This window comes from Haliaeetus albicilla, chromosome 25 (genome assembly GCF_947461875.1).
Source record: "Haliaeetus albicilla chromosome 25, bHalAlb1.1, whole genome shotgun sequence".
Taxonomy (NCBI): domain Eukaryota; kingdom Metazoa; phylum Chordata; class Aves; order Accipitriformes; family Accipitridae; genus Haliaeetus; species Haliaeetus albicilla.
Genome location: NC_091507.1, coordinates 23,333,303 through 23,359,390, shown reverse-complemented (window position 1 = coordinate 23,359,390; position 26,088 = coordinate 23,333,303). Strand labels below are relative to the sequence as shown.

The window sequence follows — 26,088 nt, the reverse complement described above, 5'->3', positions numbered from 1 at the left end:
AATATATATTGGATTATTTAATTATATGCTATTTTTATTTTATCTATGTATAGAACTTTAATTTTTTTTTACCAAAGACTGCTCCATTCCTGTTTCAGAACGAAAATTGCTGGTGACTAGAACATGTCGGAATAGAGACAGAGACTTGGGAAAACGGAGAACTGCCAGGCTGCTTTACATTTTAGTGGGTTAGAGACCAAGGCATTTGTTAGTGTAAAGCTGCTAGTACCACTCTTACCATAAAGAGAGCACGGGCACCACCTGCTGTCTTAGAAATGTATTTATTTGGGTCATGAAAGTTACCCTTCAAGTACTGCATTCAAAACCAATCAGGCCTACCGAACAAGCTGTACTGCTTCAGGAAAGCTTTCTCCTGAAATTTAAGATTATGCAAGACAATTTTAACAAATGATGTGTTTGCAGTTGCCTGTTCACACAACGAACTGTACTGCAGCAACAATGCTGGCCATAAATGACTGAATACCGGATACTTACAGATTTTTGAAAGCAAGAAAAGGTTTCACACTTTTGTTCTGCTTTAGTACATGGGCTCTTCCTCACCCAGGGCATCAAAATCTAGCATTCACAACATTTTCAATAGATCTGACTGGTATTTGATAACCACTGAAAAGTATACTCACTGACTTAAGTAGAAATAGCATCTTTAGCATGACACTGGCTTAGGTCATTTTATGAGCTGGAAATATGGAATAAATAATTGCTACTAGATAAGACATCAAACTCTAGTTCAAACAGTGTCTGAAAATTTTCCAATTACTTTGTTTCCAGAATGCTCCTAGTTGAGAAAACACAGGTTAGTACACACCCAGCCACAGTGAGAAGTCCTTTCACTAGCAAAAGGAATTGTTTTCTCCTGCACAGATATGGTTTAAACATACATGCAGGACTTTATAAATTCAACTGTTTGGCAGTTCTGAGACAATTCGAACAAAGCAAATTAAATCCCTAGCTGACCAGGAGATAAGCTACAGAATGCAAGTAAAAAGTCTGAGCAGCAGCTTGGATCCTCGAGTTAGAGAAGGCTGAATGTCTGCTTAATTCTTCCTAGACGCCACAAGGAATCAGCCTGTAGTCTTCTTCTGAATAACACGTGGCACTTTGAAAAACCCTGCATCAGGCTGATTCGACATAACCAGACTCTTGTCTTTTAAAGGCTGGTAAGGGACCTTTGCGAGGACTGGTCATTTATAAGTAAAATGATTGTCTGTCAAAACTTCCGTGAGAGTTAAGATCGGTGCTAAAGGAAATGGCCAGTTTCCATCCAAGGGCCCTCGGTCATTTGGCCAGCCAATGTCCTCAAGAAATTTAAGTGACAGTGAATTCAGAACAGCAGCAGCAGCCTCTTCACAAATTTGGGAAAACAACATGAAACATTAACAAATTAAGTGCTTTTGCCAAGGAAAATATGTCATGGCCCGTCTCCTCTTCAGACAACCAGAGCCAAGATTCACCTTTTAATTTTTATCCTGTAAAATTCAGTTCTGATTTGTGCATTGAAAATTCAAGGGAAGAGTGAAAAATGTGTATAACTTGATTGCTTCCCATGAGCTAAGATGAAGTTAGCAGATTTTTGTAACATGTTCATATCAAATATATTTCCGTAACAGATGCGTAACCCATGTTTTGTCTACCAGTACCAGTTCTTACAAGGTAACAATAGAGGTGTCAATACAGTATCCTGTTTTCCCCATTTGAAGGTGCTTTGTACATCTGAAAGATGTGCAAAACAAAAATAATCTAGGATTGCATCAAGCTTGTGCATTTATTGGTGGCTTATTAAAAATTAATTCATTGCTGTAAATGAATGCTAATGACAAATTAGTAAAAACTTTTTCTTTTCTTCTGTTTTTTTACACAAATAGTTTTATTACAAACTTGAATTCTTAAGAAATACACATGTAAGAAATTACACAAAGGCCTTGGCATTTGCAAAAAATCTTTTGGTGTTTGCATGGCAATAGTCTATAAAACACTTTTGGACACAGATGTGTTCAAACAATGGTATCATTGCATAGAAATTCTTTAGAAATATTTCTGAGGCCACTTTGAAGAATTTTTTTGGCACAATATTAACAAAATTAAGGCCTTGTATTTTTCAAAATCAAGTAATTCAGTGTGTGAGTAGTGTTTGAAACCCTGAAAAATATTAAATACAGAATAAAGACTATAAGCTCAAAGCAGGATTTACTATAATAAACACAAATAACTATTAACCTGGGTTCAGTCTCTGCAACTTCAGCATTGAAATGGCCTATGTAAAATGAACATTTCACATCATATTTTGGCATTTAACATCTAATTCATGACACTGAAAAGAAGAAAACTTTTGTAAGCTTCTTTTTGAAATGATAAACTCAGAGCTTGATTAGCCTAATGGTTGATATCTATATAAATTACTAAAATATTTATATATATATTTTTTCTTGACCATTGCTGGATCATTCTTTATTCCACAGGAAAGTTTGTTCTACTGCATAAAGAAGCTGCATAGTACCAACATAGCAGAAACACTTACTTGCCTTACTTGCCAATTTGGCAATCTCTTCCAGATGTAGTCCTATTAAAACCAACAGCACTAAAGACTACAAACAGAAGCAAAGGTTTGCAGGATGGCACTCTATGTTGTGAAAAGATGGTTACACGTTGCTTATCCACAGTCTGTAATCCCAAAACTCTTTTTTACAATAGTATTGCTTTGTACAGGAACAATAAGTACATACCCAAGAGTTTGGGATTTTGAGACACCTAGATAACGGTAACAACAAACTTATCTGGGGAAGAAAAATGAATCTAAATATATAATACAAGAATGAGAAAGGGGGGTCAAACAGTATAAGGCAGAACTGCATACCTCCTAGCACCTTTGCATTTTTTCTGGATAAACGCTGACTTTTTATTCTATCAGTGCATTGCATTTATATAAAAAATACATATATTTTGATCAAAAGTGCCATTTGGCATGTCAACATTTGAAGCTTATCTTTGTTGTCTCTTTTCTTCTTCAGCAAGGACAGGGCCAGTAAAGCAGTGTGTGTTAGTTATGCAAGTTCCTAAAAGGCACTTTACTGTTTTCATATTGGACAACAATGAGGTACATATGATATATGTCTAGGCTTCATTGCTGTTAAACAAATAGCACCATATTGTGTGAAATTAGTTGAAATTCAAAAGTCATTATGTTTTTCTCATACAGACTTGACAACGGCTAACATTTGAGCGCAGATCCCCTGCTTTCAAAGTTGAGGGAGTCGGTTTCCTATTAAAAATAAATAAAGGAAAAGACCCATTAACAATTGTTGATACAAACTGTTTTCAGGTTTATAATTGACAACACAAACTTTGCCTGCAGCCAAGTGCCTCTTTAAGCTGTGCTGAATCAAGATGGTGTCCCTAAGTTCTCCAATGTATATTCACTTTCAAGTTTGGTCACAAACTATCTCAAGATTACTTTTAAATATTGTCCACTTCCAGTTACTTGAGAATTTGGTTCTGTCATGAGGCTGAACATTTTCTTAACCAGAAGACACTACCTGTTTAATCAGCAGTTTGAAAACATGCTGGAATTTGGGTAGTAAAAAAAAGATTGGGCAAAGAAACTGAAGACATTTGACTGTTCAGGAGTTTCTGCTAACTCTTGTGACTTTACAGAAAAATGAAAAGCCAGCAAAGGAAATTATGTGATGCTGTATAGAAAGACAACCCAAAATCTTCAGTCTCTAACCTATCATAAGGAGTTACTCCTAGCAACTGGAAATAAAGCACTTTCAGACAAAAGTGTGCTTACATTGAATTTATAGGAAACTGAAGAGTATTTGTGAATTATGATAGTAGGACGGGTCCCCTGATCTGGGAATATTTTATTAATTTCAGGTACAGTTTGCAGCCAGAAAAGGGTATGAAGTTGACAGATTTCTGGGTAGGACTCAATGAATACAAACAACTGTAGTGTTGACCCCTCTCAATTTTCCTCTGACCAGCTTGCTTCTTTCCTAGGGAGCCAGTGCTTACCCCAGTGTTGGCAAATGGGCTCTTTCAGTAGTAGCTTATCTGGCTGATGAGATTATTGCAGCCCCAGTGATCATCAGTCCCGGTGCTCAATTTTTATACCTACTCAGTTGACAACTATCTCGTAGACAAACAGCCAAAACTGGCTAAACAACCTGCTTCATTTTGACTGAGACAGGCTAAGGAGCAGTCACAGATCTAGAAGACATGAGGAGATGAAGGGTACCAGCAGTGGCAGCCTGGACTGCGGTGGAAGAGGATGCTTGCCTGCACTCCAGAGGAATGTCTGCTGATCAGGTAAGCTATCCAGACCTGGGAACTGGTCTATATGCTAGCATATTAATAAAATTTGTATGGAACAAATTAGACTCTGTTGAAAAATACTTATGTGCAGGAGACCAGAACAAAGCCTACTACCACTTAATTCCTGAAATTAGAACCTCAGCAGGACTGAAGAAATGCCTAAGGTCTCTGCCCTCAGCTGCATTTTATTCAGACATACTTCCTCCAACATCAGGGAAAGGTAAATAATTGTTCAGCTCACTTAGTTCAACACCTGCATTAATTTCAAGTGGTTCTACTATGTGTTAACATCTACTAGGAGGAATATTATATTCTAACTTAATTTCAGTCCGTATGTCAGCCTATCCCAGTTACAACTCTGTGAATACAGTCAAACTAGTGGAAATGCAAACATTGTTAGATTATTCTGAAAAGCAAAACACTAGGTACTAATGACACACTGTAAACACTAACAGAAGATACATTCATTGATTCCCCCAAAAGCTATTATAATTTTTTTCTTTTTGTTACGAAAATCATTAACAGGATATACTAACCAGGCTGGGGTATAGCCAATACTTGAACAAGGTATTACATTCAAACAATACTCCTCTTATTTGGTGACAAGGCTTCAGTGAGTCTCAAATACTGATAAATAAATCATGAACTTACTTGAACATCTCATTCCTCTCTATAGTAGCAAGCCAGAAGCTGTAAGCATTTGCATAATAATTGCAGGTGCCCCGGCCATGGCATTCAATGAAGGGAGCGCTGCGAAACTCCTCTAGGCAGGAACCAGGGGATGCCAGGGCCTGGCCAGAGCCCTCCGCACCAGCACTGGTGTGCTAGAAAAACACAAAAGCATCAGTCAGAGAGGGACTCTTTACCTCTTCTGCTACAACATCTATTAACTCTCTTGCACAAATATTTCTTCACATGCCTCTCCTTGTCCTCTGTTGTGTCCATCTGCTGTTTTGTCCCTCAGCTCAAGGAGGAGCAAGAAGGAGGAGCTGAAGGGCTCCAGAGGTGGCAATGGGTTCTCTCTCTTAACGGCAGCACAACACACCAGCAACATCAACTTCAGGGCAGCTGTACCCACAGAAATACTTCAGGACTGACAGTAGGACCCAAGCTATCCCTATGCCAGCAACAGGTCAGGGCCAGCTCTCCAGCCCGGCAGGCATACAGACTGGTATGGTTTATATTGAATAGCTTAACCAAATTCCTGCCCCACATCACAGTGGCTACTCTCCCACTGCCGAGTGCTAACAGCTCTGGATCCGTGCTGTTTCTCAGACCATGCCCAGACATTGCCTCAGAGAGTGGCTGTTGATACAGGCTGTGACCATGACAGAAAGCATGCTAACAACTAACCACTATGGAGGACTGCAGAGTGGCTCTTCCAGGCCACTCCTTAGCCCTATTTATTTTACTAGTACAGACAGAGCTGAAGAAACCGGATAAAAGGTCTAAAATGCCATTTGAAAACTGAAGGCTTATTCACCAAAAACCAGGAAGAGGACAGGCACTGATATGCTACCACTCTAGGAAGCTACTGCAACATAGATGTAGAAGGACAATGGAAAATTGTGCTTATTTCCTCATTTATTCAGCACTTGGATCCTGTGCTGGAGCTGCAAACAAGAGAGCAAGCTGTGTGCATTTCCCCAGAAGTGAACAACTAATTGCTGTTGCATTATTCTCATTTAGTAATTCGCCAGGATCTTTTTAAAGTCACCAGAAAAGGTAGAGGTCTAATGCCCTTTTAAGGCCTGAAGTGACATAGTCAGATATTAACTTTCCCAGAGCAGGAGCATAGATCAAATGCCTGACACAAATGCTTTTCTCAGCTCATAGTATGCCCCAGTGCACTTACCATGACAAAGGAGTAACCAATCCAAAGTGAACTCCAGCCTTCAGGACACTGTGGTATTTGAATTGTTTGGCTGTGAACGGCTATTACCATAGCAGGAGCTTCACACACAGAGCATCTGGAAAGACCAAGACATGAATGAGCTACATGCACTTGAGGATTAATAGTTTTTCTTTTTTCAGAGGTTACTTTCTTCAAGGAATCTTGAATTAGAAAATGTCACCTTCAAAAACAAAGGAAAATCAAAATGTCCCATGTAGAAAAACAACCAACTGGTTGTTTTTTTTTTCCTTATTTACTTACGGACAGCTTAACTATTAAGTCTCATTCCTATTAGCTTTCCTATGAGCAAAGAACAAGAGACCTCTTATCTGAATATTTAAATGTATTTATCTTTTTGTAGTCCCATTTGTACTGTAGTTTCTAAAAGCGCTCAATGTCCTGAACATGAGAGGCAAATAGCCATACATCGTAACTCAGCAACTATCACTTAAAAGTGGTCTACTGTGATCAGAGACAAGTAACAGCAATTCATCATCCTAAACATAGCCCTGAGTGACTTCCAGAGAGAAAGCCATCTCTCTGGAAAATGTCTTACAAAGGTAATCACTGCTAACCTAATATAATGCAGACTCTTCCCCATGCATTTTCCTTGAAAGTGGCTTTTATTTACATTTGTGGTCTTTATCTCCAGTAAGAGATTTCTAGCAAAGTAACTTGAACAATGAACTTGAAAGCAACTCTTCAGAAAGCTATGCAGCACCAGTTCTTTTACCTTTGATAAATTCATTGTGTCTCGGAACTGCTAGGTTACTGAATAATCCAACGACCAACTGTGCCTTCACAGGAGAACGATAAAAAAAGTGAGTTGGCCTGGAAATTTTAATATGGGAGCTGGTAATAAGGAATTTGGTAGATATAATTCATTTTTTCTTGTACAACTCCTGAATTGGCTGCTGCAGTTAGCAATTATGAAAATGATTCAAAACAGATCCTTAGAACTAAACAGTCTGATTGCTGTTATCAGAGCATTGAAAAGAATCATGTGCAAAATGGATTAAGTTGGATTCTGGAAAATGCACAGAAGCAAAGGAATTCACAATGAAAGCCTATTTCTGACTTGTGAAGACTGCTTTCATACCTATTGCCTTCATCTTTAGTGCAGAAGCAAGACAGTTATTTTAAGAAACACATCAGTGGAAGAGTAAGTTAAAAGAATGTAAAGCTGCCTCTATTCTTGGAGCTCTGCTTTGCTTCAAGAGATTTCAGTGGAAGGCCTTACATGAAAAGAAGTCCCATGACCCAAGGCAGCAAGTGACACTTCTACACCTTTTCAACTTTTGGACAGGGAAAACTGTTGCTTTAAAAGCCTCAACTAATAAAATAAATTGAAACAAAAGTCTTTTTGGATTCCTTGCTGGTTTAAAAAAATGTATATTACAATTGCCTCACTCTCTGCTATGGCTAAAAGAAGAAAAAGCCATATGCAAACATACATACACACACACACATACATTTTTATGTGCAAAAGCTACTCTATATGCATAAGATAAGGCAAAATGTTGGTGGGTACCTCCTTGAGCAAGAGTTTCAGAAGTGATTGTTAAAGGTTATGTTGGGTGCTTGATCATGGATGGCATAAAAGGAATATGAATTTCAGAAGCTGGTCATTTGAATCCTTCTGAAATTCAAGCCCTTTCCATTCATATCCAATGAACAACCAAAAAAGTAAGACCAAGAAAAACCATAGTCTCTCTTGAGAATCTCGCCCTCAGTCTGCCCGCTCATTTTCAAGGCATACCAATTTCTATGGCACTAAACCAAAAATAGAGTACAGAGCACAACTGCAGACACAAGATGGATGGTATTACGCAAAATAAATAAAAAATGTCTTGCAGAAGAGCCAAATAGTTTTCTGAATGTACCAAGCCGTCAAGACTACAACCCACTGATGATGTGAATTGTCCTTTCTCTTGGGTGGTATACACAGACCCGAGAAAACAATAACAGCAATCTCCACTCCCATTCACTTTATATGGCAGGAAGAGGGATCAACAAGAGCTGATACAGATTAGAAGCAATGATGGGAATTGTAGTAATGCCTATATCTAATGATTATCATTTATGTTCTAAGTGGTACAGTTCACCACACTCTTGCTCACACCTCTGCCTTCAGCACTGGGCATATTATGCCAGGATAGTTTTTGCTAGTGGCCTTAAAATTTAAAATGGACCAAAAGTTCAACAAGTTGGACTGATGCAGAACAGTGATATCTGATATAAGTGCCACACTTTATGCTAGCTGAGAATCTGGAATTATTAAAAAATAGATGATTGATTTTGCAACTGTTTCCTTTAATTCAGACAATAATGGCTGTATTCAAGCAGTATGTCCAAAACAATGGAAGAAGCCTGGCAGTCTACTGTATGATAAATAATGCTACCATTTTCAAACAAAAGGAAATTGAGCCCTAAAAAGCTTCTTAGCTGTGGCTAGTCAAAAAAAGAAGAATTGTTTTGGATGAGAATTGTGAATAAATTCAAACCTTTTTCTCCTTCAAAGTACATCATAGCTTTTGCAAAACATCATTTCAAAGTAAATCTTTTCATTTCAATTAGATTCAAAATAGACTATTCTACTTCTTTGGGTTTCCCCCAAAATGGATTTATTTTTGATCAAAGTCTAAACTGAAAACATGAACACTTTGAAACATTTCATCAAAGGAACTCAAACTTTAAATTTAAAAGTAGGAAATAAAAATATACAGATTAAAAGCCTTTTCCAAAAAAATAAAGTACCATACGCACTTTTCACAGGCTTCTTCATTTTACAAACACAGCAGAACTGAAACCGTACCTGCTGATGAATGGTCTGATATTATCACCAGTGATAGGAGCCATACTCATTGGCATGGGTTCAGGAGTGGACAGCCAGTAAGAATAGTCATTCCTTGATGCAAAGTTACATACATTGTTGATATTGCAGAATAAGAAAGGCATGGTACTAAATTTACGAAGACAGCTTCCTGCTGTGCCTGAAATGTTAAGTGAAAGGTTACTTGTTAAGTCATTTTTGTTAAACCATTGCCAACTGCCAAACAAATATTCCCAGGACCAGCTAAAAAGCAGATGACACTTGCTCCAGAGGGCCCAGTTCTCTCAGAAGTGACTCCTCTTAGCTCCATAAGGAAGGAACAGGGCAAGGCAAGGAATAGCTCAGTCTTGGCTGTAGAATTATGGAATAACTTAGGTTGGAATAGACCTCTAAAGGTCATCTATCCTAAACCCCTGCCAGTTAGATCAGGTTGCTTGGGTCCACTGCCAGTTGAGCTTTGAATATCTCCGAAGACAGAGACTCAACAAACTCTCTGGGGTCCTGTTCCAATGTTAAAGCATCAGCATGGTAAAAAAAGCTTTTCTTCATGTTTCACTGGAATATCTCTCATACTTTGCATCCATTGCTTCTTCTGACACTGAGCCCCTCTGAGAAGAGTTTGGCTCCATCTTCTCTAACCTCCCTGTAGACAGCTGTAGACAGCAATAAAGGCCTCTCCCTAAATTTCTGTTAAGTCTGAGCAAACCCAGTTCCATCAGACTGTCCAGACCCCACTAGCCATCTTAGTAGCTAGCTGTTGTATTCACTGTGGTATATCAACATCTTCCTTGTTCTGGGACACCCAAGTCTGGGCACAATATAGCAGATGTGGTCTCACAACTGCCAAACAGATGGGAAGAATCACCTCTCTCCATCTGCTGGTTGCACTTTTGCCAATAGAGCCCAGTAGCTTGGACAGTGGAGAATGGGGTAGTTGCTGCAAGGGCACACTGCTAACTCATGTTGCTCACCAGGGCTCCCAGGTCCTTTTCTGCAAAGCAGCTTTCTAGCAGTCTGTACAGCTGCTACTGGAAATAGCAGTCAGTCCCCAGTCTGTTCTGTTGCATGAGGTTATTTCATTCTAGGTGTACCCCTTTGCATTTGCCTTTACTGAGCTTCTTGACGTTCTTCTCAGCCCTTTTCTCCAGCTTGGCTAGGTCCCTCTGAATGGCAGCTGTGTCCACTAGGGAATCAAGCATTCTTCCCAATCTGGCATTACCCACAAACTTGCTGAGTGCACTCTGTCCCATCACTCAAGTCATTAATAAATTCATTAAACAGTACTGGCCCAGTACTAATTCCTGAGGGACATCACTAATCAACAACCACCACTCAGACTTTGTACATCTGATCACATCCACCTGAGCTTGATGGACCCACTGATATTCCACTCAGCTTATCATACTGCTTAGCCAGCCTGTATTTCACTAATCTGACTACAAAGATACTATGGATGACCATGTCAAAGGCTGTGATAAAGACCTTCTTAAGTAAACTGACACTGTTTCCACTGTACACCAAACCATTATTTGTACCAACCTAGAAGGCATAATAAAGCACCAGCTAGCCAAGAATAATTACACAGGCTTGTTCAATACAGTTCTACAAATGAAAGAAACATTTGGTTTGTAATGAATTCTAAATTTGATCTCTACTTACCCAGATCTTGGCCATGTGCTCTTTCATTGCCTTGTACATAAAGCAAAGAGTAGCCATGGTAAATCAGCCTTGTTCCAAATGGACATGACGGTTCTTCAGTGGTTTGACTGTGTCTGGTAACGAGGAAGCCATGAGCAACAGATGGTGCACCTGGTGGGCCCATAGCCCCAGGCAAACCTTCAGGGCCAGGTGGACCAGGGAATCCTCTGGGCCCTACAATACAGAGAGTCTCCTTTTATCTCCACAGATAGCAGTACTCTGCCTGCATAACTAAAGAAGTGAAATTACATACATTCACACCTGATCTCCTATGTTATTTTTCTGTGAAGGAATCAAGTCTTTGAAGAACTCATGGTCTTACCTGGAGGACCATAAGGACCAAGTTCTCCTTTTTGCCCAGGTTTGCCATCAAACCCTGGACTACCAGGTGGTCCAGGTATACCTGAAGGTCCTGTCACCCCTGTTGAAAAACAAGGAGTAGTTATTATTGGATATTACTTCATGTTAGTTCTGACTTTTTGGCTTTTAATACAGTATGGCACAGGCACACCTCAGCATAAACTAAACTCATGCAGATCCAGTGCGTACATTTCAATACCTAGAGCACATATGTGGGTTACTGCAGGTGAAGTGATTATAGTAGAGAAGAACAGAGCCGTAAGCAGAGGGTGTGCTTCTAAAATAACTAGTATTTGCCTGGAATATGAAAAGGAAGGCCAGCAATCTCTTCGCTCTCTGCTTATCATATGACTCAATCAAAAATAGACCATAAAAATGTAGGGTCATGAACAGTGGGAAAATCAGTATTCGCTTAGCTTCTTCCCAAACAGGTTTTCAGACATATATCATGTCTTCCCTTTATCAATTTCTAGGGACGCTTTGAGTCCTACATAAACTCAGTAACTCTGACTTTGGGAAAAAGAAGTTAACACCATCAGCACCACACCAACATTTCTGTGGCACATCAGAAGCTTTAGGTAGTCATAGCTGTCCTTTTCCTGATCACTCAAAAAGAAATATTGTGTGCATGTATTGAACTGATTACTAGAGAACAGCGACAGATCCCATAAAAGCAAACCCATGCTGTGTTCAATCACTGAGATATTTCATGGCTATTTCCTAGCGGACAGCAGTTGCAGAGTTGTAACCCCACCTTCAAGAGCAAACTTCCATATCTATTATATTAAATAGAAAGAAGATATTCATTATATTCCACTGTAGTTCCCCATCACCTTCTTATAAAATAGTCAGGAACAAAGCTTTCCCTTAGAATCTTAACAGCTTAAGAACACCCCTGAGCTCCCACTCTCCGTGTCCTGTCATTCTGAAGGACATGTGTCCTTGTGACAGCATTTCATTTGCCTTACCCTTTGCTCCATTCTATTATTCCCTAATATGTTTAATTTTTGCAGTTCACCTTCTCTTTATAAAAATTGCAATGTCTGGACTAAGAGACAAAATCTAGGACTATGGAACAAGCTTCCTCAGGAAGCACTTTCCACTCCAAGATCAAGGTGTTTTTCCTCATGCTTGTCTTCTCCCAGAGACACACAGTAATTAAGTTTGAATTCAACTCTAAAGACAGAAGATATCCTAACAAATACACCCTGGGGTAAGGATGAGCAGTGTGTTGCAAGTCATTCTGCTTACTGCTGATCTCAGATACTGATGTGATGACTGCAGAGTGAGAGCCTATAAAAAAATCACTAGGAAGGCATCTGTTTCCGGGACTCCTTTGGATGAGCTTCAAAAAGAAGGACTCTCTTCCTCATCGCTGACACAATTTAAGTGGCTTACAAAAAGCTGGATAGTATTATACCAAAATCTTCTAGTGTCTAGCCTACCATTCGTCTATTTTTACATTACTTAAAATTTTTTTCTACTGGCAAGTTAGATCCTCTCACCTTGCTGTCCTTTGGGACCTGGAAGTCCTGGGAATCCTTTGAGACCAACTGGTCCTACAGGGCCAGGTAAGCCAGGATCCCCTTTAACAAGCTGAAAAGCACCTGGTGGGCCTGGTGGGCCTTGTAAACCTGCCAAAGTTAACAGAGGAAATCAGCACGTATTTAGTATTGCACAATAAAAAATTGAGAAAATAATGTTACCTTGTATTGCCATTTATGTAGTCAAGAGAATAGACAGAGCCTACAAGATACCAATGTGTCCAAGACTTTATATGTGGATTGAGTAGGGTCATACCTGTTCAGAAGCCAAACTTGAAGTTGACTGAGGGTAGAAGACAATGGGGTTCAAGGCACAGTGGGAGAAAAAGCCTGGGCTGCGCCTCTGCCACTGACAAGCCTCTGGTAAGACCTAAATAGCTGCACACGTTGCTGCTGGAAACCATATTGCTACCGCCTACATTACTATCTCCCACCAGACAGGGCAGAGCAGGCCCACAGATGTAGCTCTGATCAGAAGCACTGCAACCAGGGTGTGCAAACAAGGAGCGGCATCTGTTGAGGGCAGTACTGGCAGTTTGGCGGCAGTTTGCTCAGACAAGTTGCACTCTGCCAGTTATCAGGCTGCTGCCTGCTTCGCTCAACAGCAGGCTTAGGCTGCAGCCCCGACGGTCATGCCAACTGACTGATGGCTATGCAAGCGTACCCAGAAGCTTGTGGTCTCCAGGGAAATACAATTGGAAGGATGACATCTTTCAAAAGAATTACCATTTTTTAAGTGGACTCTTTTTCTAAGAGCTGCAAGGAGACTCTGACCTGCTGAAAGAAAATACTGTCCACCACCACAACTGCAAGGCTGTGGCTGAAACCCAAACAGAAGCACTACAGCCTATCTATGCTGACATCTCCACCCAAACAGACCTCCCAAGGACTGAAATAGCGGTCCAGACCTTAGGTTTCATGGAGTTCCCTCAGCAAGTTTGTGGATGACACAAAGCTGAGTGGTGTAGTCAATACACTAGAGGGAAGGGATGCCATCCAGAGGGACCTTGACATGCTTGAGAAGTGGGCCAATGTGAACCTCACAAAGTTCAACAAGGCCAAGTGCAAGGTCTTGCACCGGGGTCACGGCAATCCCCAATATCAGTACAGACTGGGGGATGAATGGATTGAGAGCAGCCCTGCAGAGAAGGACTTGAGGATACAGGTAGATGAAAAATTGGATATGAGACGGCAATGTGTGTTCACAGCCCAGAAAGCCGATCGTATTCTGGACTGCATCAAAAGAAGTGTGGCCAGCAGGTTGAGGGAGGTGAATCTCCCCCTCTACTCTGCTCTCATGAGACCCCACCTGCAGTACTGCCTTCAGCTCTGGGGTCCCCAGCACAAGACAGACATGGACCTGTTTGAGTGGGTCCACAGAAAGGCCATGAAAATGATCAGAGGGCTGGAACACCTCTCCTATGAGGACAGGCTGAGACAGTTGGAGTTGTTCAGCCTGGAGAAGAGAAGGCTCTGGGAAGACCTTATTGTGGCATTTCAATATCTAAAGGGAGCTTTTAAGAAAGACAGAGAGAGACTTTTTACTGGGGTCTAGAGTGACAGGACAAGAGGCAATGATTTTAAACAGAAAGAGGGTAGATTTAGATTGGACTTAGGGACGAATTTTTTTTACAAGGGTGTTGAAACACTGGAACAGGTTGCCCAGAGAAGTTGTGGATGCTCCATCATTGGAAATGTTCAAACTCAGGTTGGATGGGGCTTTGAGCAACCTGATCTAGTGAAAGATGTCCCTGTCCATGGCAGGGGGGTTGGACTAGATGATCTCTAAAGGTCCCTTCCAACCCAAACCATTCTATGATTCTATGGTTCTAGTATACCATTTAAAGGTTCTAATAATGACAAAACCTCAGTATTGATTTTTCAGAGCAGGAGACAAATACATTCACTCTCTACTCAATACTTAAATCTGACCATTCAGATGCTGATACCATGATATTTGGTTTCATATTCTACCTTTTCACACTGAATAAAAGGCGGAGGGATATATCCATTGATAGTCACAAATAATCATTTTAACAACATCTGGGCAAAAAGCAAGTCTTTATATTATACCTTTAGATCCAGGAAGACCTTGGTCACCTCGCTCACCCTTAAGGCCTGGGAAGCCAGGGGATCCTTTTGGACCTGAAGTCAAAGGAAATATTTACATGAAAATTCAATAATTTCTTGATTTGGAAGGATATGTGCACAATAATCATGTACAACCCCATAGTCATGTAAGGGCCATGACTTCATTTGCACAAGTACTTTTTAACTGTTTGCAAGAACAAGATACAAACAACAGTACTAAGTCACATAAGAAATGATGACTGAAAACAAGTTTCTCTTACTTTAATTAATAATATCTTTGTCTAAATTATGGGAATTACATTTTTTCTATTAATAACCGCATTTTTTTATACATGCAGTGTTTTCATGTATACGATGGTGACAGTAGCAGCAACATAATCAACAATGGAGACATACTGAGCCTGTGTTTCCTCAAATATAGCTATGACATTTGCCTCTCCAATTCTCAAGAAAATCATGACTGGTAATGTCTAAACAATTGATTTTACATCCACCTTTTAAAGCAAGTACACACTTAAAATTGGCAAAGCCAGACAACAGGCAAAAGGCAAAAAACCTTGACAAAATCTTGATATTCTTGCATGCTTTTTGACACAGCTTTCAATGTCCTATTTCAATAATTTGTAACATAGAGTCGACATTCTTTGAGCATCTTTTTTTGAGAGAGGAAGGATATGAAAGAGACATCTTTGCATACTTTTTAGGAACATGGTAAATTTCCTTCTCACCTGGAACGCCTGGAACACCTGGAGGTCCCAGATCACCCTTTTGACCAATATCTCCTGGTAAACCAGGACTACCCTGTATAAAAGAAAAAGTGAAGTATAGTTATCCTACACCATTATGATATGACTTTCAAATAGGCTGTGTATTTTTGGAAATGTATTAAAAAATGTTAATATGAGAGAAAAGCCATTAAGTTTAAGGAATGGTTATTCTCTACCATGATTAGATGAGAAGCTTCTCTTACAGGAACAAGCATGACACCTTGTTCTTACTAAACTATTTTTTGCCTTACAAAGATACTAGATCAGAATAAGGTCTCATTAACACTACAGATAATAAAAAGGTGCTCAACCACAGACTATATTGCTATGAAAAACATCAGTAAGCACAAATCTCAGCAAATACTAATTTCAGTGCAGCCCCAGCAGGCAGTTGCTAGTTAGATAACTAAATGGGGTAATTCTAGACCACAGCAGACTTGAAAATGTCTACATTCACATGTGGAATGAAATTAAACACGCTCAACAATTTATAATCCTCTGAAGATTTTTACTTTTCAACAGGGCTAAAATACTCAAGGACTTAAACACTTCAAAACCAATGTGAACTCCTCCTTCTGCCTTCACTATTATAAACTGCTCCCCTGAAATTAATGATAACAAGTTCATTGTAGCCTCCCTTCAAGGAAAACCAAGCCCATATTTCAAAAGACACTGTAAATAGTAATTTAAATGACTGCCAATTTCCTTTTCTTCTTTTGCCTGTTGCAGATCATCTGCAAAAAGCTTGTAAGTATAGTTTAGAGTTTCTCCCTGGCTGCAATATGGCAGTGATAGTCCCCTATATAGTAAAATGTGGAACACAGGCAGAGGAAAGAAACAAAATCCCTTTGCTAAGTAACTTACCGATCAGAGGTTAAGAGATGTGAATTGAGTACTCAGTGAAAAATAATACCAATGGTAGGATTCATCTCATCATATTTAGAGAGCAATAGAATAGACACACACAGGAGTGATTTTTCATTTGATATAAGTTAGATGTTTATATTAAGGAGAGAAGAATGGCTCCCTACTAACGTCTAGTTCTTTCCACTGACTATAAAGGGAGAAGAGATGACTAGCTCAAAAACTGATGTCAACAGTGAGACTTCCAAAGTTAAACAAAAGAAATGCTACCCTCGGAGTGGTAAGGGAGGTATTAATGAAGTAAGGTTCCCTGTTTTCCTTCAGTCACATAGCCACAGCATGCAGGATTGTTTAAAGAAATGGCCCTCTCTTTGTATCATAACGTGAACTTCTGTAGCACAAAACAGGAGGGCTAACATTCATTCAGAAGACAGTCATGAGTCAGAAAATCTCATTAAAGAAGGGTTTTTTTAGTAACTTTTTTTTTAGATTATAATTATAAAATGGAATTATTTATAAAAGGAGTTTATTGGAAGCTTTCCATCAAAATACTTTTTCCACAACAGTATGCAGTTTCTTAAACTTTTTTTTTCCCCCATCAGATATAGCTTGGCAAACAACATTTTGTTTTGGGTCTGTTCCAAACAAAACAAAACTATTTCAGTTTGTGAAAATTATGAAAATGTTTCTTATCTCATTTCAGCATTAAAATACACAGAAAACCCCATGGGATTTGTATTTCACCATCTGATCTCCACATTCACTTTTTTTGGATAGGATTTTTGGACAGGCTGCGTCACCCATGTTGTAACAAAATCTCCTTTCTGATATAGGTTACCATGTACCTGGAGACCTGTATGAGCAGCTGAGCTGTAATCAGGGCAGGACCCTGTCACACTGCGGAGGATGAAGACATTAGAAACTTGGTATGTATCACCAGAGGAAATTTAATATTGAAATAACTCTCACTGGACCATTTCCCACTGAGTTAACAACCCAATACTATGCATTGTGACTCAAGGATAATAACAAATTTTCTTCTGACTGAAGGCATGGAATCAAAATCCTTTGGCACTTCCCATTCTTGATAAACAAACAGTCTTGGACTGGAATATCAACCTGTGAAAAGTTTTAGAATTTCCTGGGGTATAGAAATTTAGCTCTCTGCAGAAGTACTGCAAATTCTTAAAACACAGAAAATACACTGGAATGTTATTTTGAAGTTTACTACCTTCAAAGCTGGTATGGTATGGTATGGTATGGTATGACATGACATGACATGGTCTGGTCTCACAGATAAAAAGGCATAGCCAAGATCTAGTGTTAGAACATGGAAGCAAATCCTTAATGTCTCTGTGAAGCTACTCCTGGATGCAGAAAAGGATGCAACAGATCTTTGCATTATCAAGAATAATGTGGACCTTTCAAGTCCACTATCAGTATCCTGCTTCTCACATCAGGACCTTATTCCTGAGTCTTCCTTCTTTTTGCACACTAGGAATTTTTGAGTCATACCTACCTACTTTCTTATTCCTTTTTCCATAAATTTTAGTATTAGTCTTAGTAGGAAAGAGGAAATGAAAAGTTAAAATATAGAGCATATTTTTAAGTGTGGAAAAAGGCAGCAGACACTCCAAGAGAAAGAGTATAGAAGACCAACTATTATAGGCGACTGTCCTATTCTACTTCATTCTCCCTAATATACAGAAAAGGGACTGGTTTATACCAGGGAAAATGAATAATATATGACAACAATGTATTAATAGCATTGCCTGTTTGTATTTCTAAATCAGCAGCTATATTTCACCACTGACAGTACTGAAAGTGCACCTTATTTGAAAGGTTTCATAACAAAACCAAACAGTTCAGGTATTTTCAGAAGGCAATTTATCGTGAAATATGCAACCTTTAAAATTAACTACTAATGCATTTGCAGGATTTATGGATGTGCTGCAGCCATCCTGTACTGTTAATACACTGTAAATTATATTCGGGGTGTTGTATGTTACCACTCACTATCTATAAATTTCTAACAAGATCATTAGCTCACTGGGACTTACTGGTAGGCAGCCTTTAAAAGGAGAGAATTGAAATGTTTTCAAACTGACTTTACATCATCAGCAGTGAGTCCAAAGGCACTTTGAGCATAAAGTATCATTATTTTGAACAAGAACCATCTATGATTAATATATCCATTAATTACAAGAACCAGCTTTCAGCAAATCTGGAGCGTACTGAAAGGAACTTACTGGCAGTCCCTGGAAACCCGGATCACCTTTGCCTCCTGGACTCCCAGGAGTCCCAGGCCAGCCATTGCTCCCTTGCTCTCCTTTGGCCCCTTTCAGACCTGGGGGTCCTGGTGGCCCTGTGGGACCTGGTAAACCTACAAACCAGAAGAAGGGAGTATTTAGTGGCAAAAGTTGTTCAGAGCAGTACCTGATGGAGGACAAGCTGGCTCAATCTACAGATGGGCAGAATCAAAGTAATTATCGTAACAACATTTCAAGAAAATAAGTAGGAGAATCTGTTGCAGGGAGGTCCATCTGACTCCCCATCTGACTGGACATCTATCATTGATCAGCCTGTGGCTGATGGAAAATAGTGGAGAGTTTTCTATATGTGCAGAACAAACAGATGGTATGTTCTCAGGTATGAACATGCTAGAGACATATTGCAGCTCTGCTCTCCTCTCCTCCTTAGCCTCTAGCACAGGGCCACTGCCAAGGTAAGGCCACGCTGGGCCATTTTTAAACACATTAACACTCCAGGAACATGTATGTATGGGAACGTACAGCCATGGCTGCCTCAAAACAGTAACTAAAGTCCAGAGGGAAACATGGAAATGGGAGGCAAACGTCTCAACGTCGGAAGGACTTCTGGACAAAACCAACTGCCTGAGGACATAAAATCAGCCTGTTCTAAGACATAATGCCAAACTGCCTGTGAAGGGGAGCTTTTCTCTGATCTGTGACAAGAGGATAAGCAAGCATATGCAATATTGATGCTATTATTAATTAATTAGGTGAGCTTTGATTAACAGCAGTACATTAATCCTACAGATAAAGAATTACCTGGAAGGCCAGGTTGGCCTTGGGGTCCTCTGTCTCCTTTAGGCCCCTCAATTGCACTTCCTGGTAGTCCAGGGAGACCTTGGCTGCCCTTAGGGCCAGGCGGACCAGCATATCCTGGTTCTCCTTTCAGGCCTGGGATCCCCGGACTTCCGGGGGATCCCGGGAAACCCACATCACCTTTCACACCTAAGATTTGAAACAACCCCCAAAACATGATTAGAGAAAGGGTCACAATCACTGAAACCTTCTGCCTTATTATCCACTCAGAGTAAGATTTATTCCTTAAGAAAATATTGACCTTGTCTTTATACATTTGTGTAAAAATGAAAAACTTTAGGAAAACTGCATTATTCTCCACATTATGACATAAAGTATGAGGAAAAGAGTAGTTTGACTGACATATCTTTCCTTAGCTAAACTGGGCTATTTTAATTCACTCTAAAAATAGATGAACATTCAGCATCTCTCTGTCAGTCCTTCCACAAGGAATGTGAAGTCCCCGAACCCTTACTCCATTGCAATTATTGTTGTCATAGCTGAGTAATGGATGTTTTGCTTGACTAAGCACAAAAGGAGTTGCTCCTGGAGAAAACTGGAATTTTTTTTTTACTAAGATCTAGATTTAGACACTTAGTACTTACTTTCAGGCTTGTACGAACAGTTAACATTTGCAATTCAGTTGAATTTTAGATCATGATTGAGCAAAAAGAATATAGATTAGCTGATATAAGTACAATAATAAGAGAAATAAGATGTGTAAAGAACACTATCGCTGGCTCTTTGCCTAAACAGAACAGGGTCTTTAAATCCTGGACTTGTTTCTTTGGAACTACAATACATTTGGAACACAAACGATGTCAGTTAGATATCTATTTAGTCTAAACCCAGATATTTTTAAATGAGCTGTGCTGACAAAATGAGAGAGATGGGTAAAGTGAGAGAAGTGTTCTCATAATCTAGCATTCTACATGCCTTACTGAGCTATGATTAGAAAATTTATTAAAGTTATTTCTCTAACATTAGGGCTTTCTCAGCAGTTAATGACTGTTAATTACTCTGAGATTGTAAATAGAAGTTATTCTACAATTCTGGTTTATCACTTTTGATTGTCCACACAAGTTTCCTGTATTTATAGAATGAATGAGTGAGGTAGGGCATTGGTACTTCAAGCTATGCAAGTTCTTCAAAATCTGCCATGCTGTGTTAATTTCATAGATGGACTAGTTGAATCTTTTTTTGTTTTCTGGAAGTTTAAAATTGAAAATCCTTTAATTGTACACAATTTCCTTTATCAGCAGCAGCCTGATATTTCTTCACTACTGTATCTATTGCAGTCTAGTGTCTAGAACATACTTATTTCATAAAATGGAGCATGGTGCATTACAGACACCTTGAACAAGCACTGACTCAAGCCAATCAAGCCCTTCTCACAGCACAGTGTAGTGACACACTTTGTGAAGATCACAAGTGTGCTTGAAATTGTGATAGCTATGTGCCTGTACCCAAGTTACTAAGTCCTGAGTCCAGGTAATAACAATTTTCAGTAAGATCTCATCAGGTCTCTGCTGTGTTTTGCATCTCTGCACCATGCTCCTGTGCATAGCTTAGACATGCTCTACTGAGCTATAGAGAATAACTATTTTAGCAATAAATAAAATTGCACCTGGGCTGCACAACAGACTCAGGTGAAAAAAAATACTGCAGTAACCTGGCCATGAAACTGCTATCTTTAGCTGTCTGGTGCACAGAGCCTCACTAGACTTTGATTCTTGCAAAATTAGTAGGAAAACAGAAATACTTGGAGTCAAAAGCACAGCACACAAATACAGGAGTTATTTATATTACCTCATCACAGCACAGCTTGCAGTAAATTCCACACTACGAATAATTACCTATTTTAGGGCATATCTAACTCATGTCCAAGATGCTGCCACTGTAACAGAAATTAGTATTTGAGCCTCTCAGAGTTTCTGCCTGCTCTGAAAAGGTATAGCATGTAAAAGAATGAAGTAGAAAGTATGTCTGAATTCCAGAATTATGTTTATAGTATGTTGGGAGGGAGGTTTGCTGCTTGTTTAAACAAGTGTTTTACCTTTATCTCCCTTTGCACCAGGAAATCCTGGAAGTCCTCTACCTGGAATACCTGTAATATAAAGGCAGCAAAAAAGTAGAAGATTAGACCGCACTTAAATTTAACCTGTAATGAACAAAACTCTATTAAGCAAATACAAAATCTAAATAAATGGTTTATGCAAAAGTTCTTCATCAAGGCAGAGACTGTCTTTGTTATGTATTGGTATTGTATCTAGCATAATTGGTCTTGTATGACTGAAAATCCTACCCTAAGAAAAGGCAAGCCTGCTCCATTATTTCACAGCTAAGTGCAGACTGAAATTAATTCCAAAACATGCCAATTCTTTAAAGTATTGCCAGCTCTTGTGAAAAAAGTTCTTTCAAGATTACACTGATTAAACACAGTTGCTCATCCAAATGATCAGCTTTGCAATGATGGATGATAGTAGTTTGCAAGACACTATACTAACTTTATTTTCTAGGGTTCCATCCAAAGTACCTCAAACCGAGCACACCCCTTTACCAGCTACTCTTGTGTAGCCTGTCTCTGTGCATTTTTGTACCCCATAAACTTAACATGACAATGACCATACCTTGTTCACCCTTTGCACCAGCTGCACCTGGAATCCCATCATAACCTGGTTCACCCTTCTGTCCAATGGAACCAGCAGGACCCGGAACGCCAGGTTCACCTGAAAAATCATTGCCATTTTCATGTCACCTATGAATCATCAGTCTTTTTTTTTACATGTTTTTTTCCTCTAAAGAAAAGCTTTACTTATTCTTTTGCTCCCACAGAGATCAAGCAGATACTGCATGATGACTTCAGTGTGACTTTTTGCTGAGGTTAGTTCTGAATTAAATCAGTGTGAGACAGGGCTCAAGTATTACAGATTTTGACATAGCTAATTATCATGAATCTTAGTGAGTTTAGAGTGCAGGAACTCCAGCAAAGGCTTGTGAATAGCACAGCCCATTGTCCAATGAGATGTGTCCTGCAGCCAGTAAACTAAGAACACAAGGCTCCAAGTTAAAAAATGTTGTTATACTCACAACAGCAAAATAGTTCCTCTTTAACATCTGTGTAATGATGCTAATGTGGTGATTCAGGTTTGGGCCCATGGATCACTTTATTGTTTTTAAATGAACTCAGAAACCACAGAACTAATGGCTGTAGCAACAACCAGTCTTGTGGAAGGTGGTAAAATCTCTTCCACAAACAGTGCAAAAGTAGTATTAGCCCCACACTACACTGACTCAGATTTACCTGGGAAACAGCACTGTCTGGTTTTGCTTATGAAATGAAGAAATGTACCAGGAAATATCTGAGCCAAAATGAATGCAGAATGCCACAGTATTTGTTTTAGCCACTGCCTGCAGGTGAATAATACTTTAAGTAGCATTTAGTGTTTTGTATTTCTTTTCTACCTGGTTCTCCTTTTAAACCTGGAATGCCACTTAAGCCAGGAAGTCCTTTTTCACCCTTTTCTCCCTGGCGGCCAGGGCTCCCTAAAGAAAAGAAGACAACATGGGTTTACATGCAGGATATTTGGTGTAAGTATCACATTCACTTTTCACTGCAATTTCTGTTTTATTTAAGCATAAACACTTGCCTGGAAATCCTGCCATGCCAGGGGATCCTTTGGGACCTGGGGCACCCGGCATTCCAGGAATTCCTGCACTACCCTTTTCACCCTTATCTCCAGATAAACCTGGAGTACCCGTTCTTCCTGGTTCTCCCTAGAAGAAGCAGCACACATTATAAAATCCACACGTTAATTCTGAAACAGCTTTTTCCATTTGCAATGCTAGATGTCACCCCTCTTATCCATCATACTTATAAAGAATTTCATTCTTCTTCCATTTAGAAACAAAGTAATTTAGGATTAAATTTGCCATTAAATTCCACTATCAGAATTACTGACTTTTCTAGGAATTGCTTAATACCTACATATGAAAATGAGTAGTTTTCTATGCATTTTTATAATGGTTTTTACAAAATCTTTTCCAAATTAGCCTCTTAAGTTACTTATTACACTTAATAATCTTCAAAAAAATCTTTTGTCAAGTCTTCAGCAAGTGTGCTACCAGATTAGTAAGTTTTATTTTTACAATTTTTACTCATAAATTCATGATTACTGTTATTGTATAGCTAGGAAAAGGAATGTGAAACAAATGAGAATCCTATTAGAGATTAAATTAACTTTACACACAGTATTAATACACTTCTTTTTTCAGTAATATCTGAGCATTTTATAGTTTTTTCCATCTTCCCAGTTTCTCTGTAAAAGCACAGTAACACTATTTCAGTGTGATTATTTGCTCTGTTTGTAACAAGCCCTTTTCACTTTATTTACTTAGTATTTTTAAAAGTTATTCCCTTACCTCACATTTCTAGCACTGTAAATTAGCCTATTCTGAAGAGACAGAATAAATAAGAACCCTAGACATAATGGTCCCATCAAACAGAATGCATCTAAACCTGCCCATATGCACACCTTTCAAGTTTTTAATCAGGTATTTAAATGAGCATAATAGAAAATATAATAAAATAGCTTAAAAGGCCAACAGCATCTTTTCAAATGAGTTACTTGGTAGACAGACAATTAAATCCTTAGGGGTGTAAATACCTTCTCACCAGGAGACCCTGGAAAGCCAATTCCAGGAAAACCTGGTGCTCCTTTGTCTCCTTTTTCACCTTTTTGCCCAGGAAACCCTGGTGTGCCTGGTGAACCCGGTACTCCTGGCAGACCCTTTTCTCCAGGTGTTCCTAGCAAGTGAAAAGGAAAAATAGGTGTATCAGAACTAGTGTACCCTGGCAGTGTTGACAATGATTTTTCAGTGTTGCCTTAGCTATTCAGAGCTAGAAAAGTAACGTAACTCACTAAAATAGCCTGTAAATTAACTTTTGAGATTCACTCTCTAAATGGGACTTTTTATGCGAAGATAAGCTCTCCTCATAGAAGGTTGTAATCTTGGATTCAGAGCAAACAGAACTCTTGCTAAAAATATGATTTGAATAAAAGTTTATGTTGATTTGAATAATTTCTAACAGGACCACAGTGAGAAAGGAACTCTGCTGTAGCAAATTTTTCTGTCCCCCTTTATCATTTCAGTCTTTCACCTTTGATTTCCTAAATATGCTATGCACAAGGCCATCTGAATGGAGACAAAGTTTCTGTGTTGAGATATAGGTTCTTCTCCATTCTATTCTTTACCAATCCCCTCCACAACAACACTCTTCCCAGACCACTACAGTTTGTAATTAACATGCAGCACACAGCAACTCACCAAACTTTTTAGAAGGGGGAAAATACACAAGAACCTTAATGCAGTTCACACGCTAGCAGAGACAGACACAGACAGACAAAAGGTATCACTTGAAAAACTGCCTGTCTGCAACAAATACACAAATCCTACAGATCCAGCTAAAGGATTTGTATGTAGAAACTTAGGAAACCATCCTATTATTTGTATATCACAACAGGATTGAGAAAGCAATGTCCCAAAAGCCTGAAGTTCAGACACTGCAAATAGTGTAACCGTTCAGTAGATCTACACCAACAAATACTCCATACAGGTGTCTCATAATGTTCTACATTAACTTTAGGAAAAAATAATGAGGAATTTCCAGCAATCAGTACCTGGCAAACCCATTTCACCAACCGATCCTTTTTGTCCTGGAATTCCTGGATCCCCTGGGAACCCTGGGGGGCCCTGATCACCTTTTGGTCCTACAGACAGCAGAGAAATTAGGAGTCCCATTAGTCAATGAGGTTTAAAATACCCGCTGAACAGTCCCTCTGTTGCTAGCTTCAGACATACCTGGATGTCCTGGAGTACCAGGTTCACCATCCCTCCCTGGAATTCCTGGTTCTCCATATTCCCCACGTAACCCTTTTTCTCCTGTTGCTCCATGGTCCCCTGGACACCAAGAAAACAAACACAGTGAGATCAGTTTTATCAAAATTTACTGTAATGCCATATAATAATCCTTCTAGTTAATTTTTGATCACTGTTGCTTCTCTCTGCTGAACAACGAAATGGCTGAATTCAAGCTTCGTACATTGTACAGTAGTCACACTTGAGTAAAACACAACTCTCCAGTCAGTAAATCAGGGCTAGGGAAAGGCTGCAAACTATTACAATTTTACAGGTGTCTGTGCAAATTTCAAGGCAAGTTATATCTTTAAAAGAAATTGCAAATGAACATGTGTTTGAGTTAGATTAATGAGTTACTTCAGAAGTGCCAGACAATATCGGGTATAACAGAAATGATTGACTTGACTGTTCTGCTGTCTAAAAAGGTACATATGAACAACCAGTTCACAGCCAGAAATTCGCTGTTTCCTCAGTTCTATCTAATGTTAAAGCATCTTCATCATTCCAGAAGGCTCCACCTCTTATTCTGTGGTGTGCCTCTTCTCCAGCTTTAAGGTCCAAGCTTTTTGGTCATAACTCTTTCTGGTAGTGTTGCATATAGGTGCAGGACAACAAGTTACTGAAGATAGCTCGCTGAATGTTTTTAAGTAAGTGGATCTTATTAAAAACATCCCAAGATGTC

General features: G+C 39.2%; 1 protein-coding gene across 1 annotated transcript in view; it reads right to left on the bottom strand.

Annotated features, from left to right (window-relative positions):
• Positions 1-265: 265 nt before the first annotated feature.
• The window catches only part of COL4A1 (collagen type IV alpha 1 chain), a 125,614-nt gene continuing 99,791 nt past the window's right edge, over positions 266-26,088 (bottom strand). The window contains exons 35-52 of the mRNA XM_069770285.1: positions 25,350-25,448; positions 25,169-25,258; positions 24,155-24,294; positions 23,134-23,264; positions 22,953-23,029; positions 22,118-22,216; positions 21,544-21,594; positions 19,452-19,637; positions 18,630-18,763; positions 15,478-15,550; positions 14,732-14,803; positions 12,620-12,748; positions 11,077-11,175; positions 10,716-10,928; positions 9,039-9,216; positions 6,185-6,299; positions 4,981-5,153; positions 266-3,277 (exon numbers count right to left, since the gene is read on the bottom strand). Coding sequence (XP_069626386.1) covers positions 3,196-3,277; positions 4,981-5,153; positions 6,185-6,299; positions 9,039-9,216; positions 10,716-10,928; positions 11,077-11,175; positions 12,620-12,748; positions 14,732-14,803; positions 15,478-15,550; positions 18,630-18,763; positions 19,452-19,637; positions 21,544-21,594; positions 22,118-22,216; positions 22,953-23,029; positions 23,134-23,264; positions 24,155-24,294; positions 25,169-25,258; positions 25,350-25,448 — 2,141 coding nt within the window. The 3' untranslated portion in view covers positions 266-3,195. The remainder of the gene's footprint in view (positions 3,278-4,980; positions 5,154-6,184; positions 6,300-9,038; positions 9,217-10,715; positions 10,929-11,076; positions 11,176-12,619; positions 12,749-14,731; positions 14,804-15,477; positions 15,551-18,629; positions 18,764-19,451; positions 19,638-21,543; positions 21,595-22,117; positions 22,217-22,952; positions 23,030-23,133; positions 23,265-24,154; positions 24,295-25,168; positions 25,259-25,349; positions 25,449-26,088) is intronic.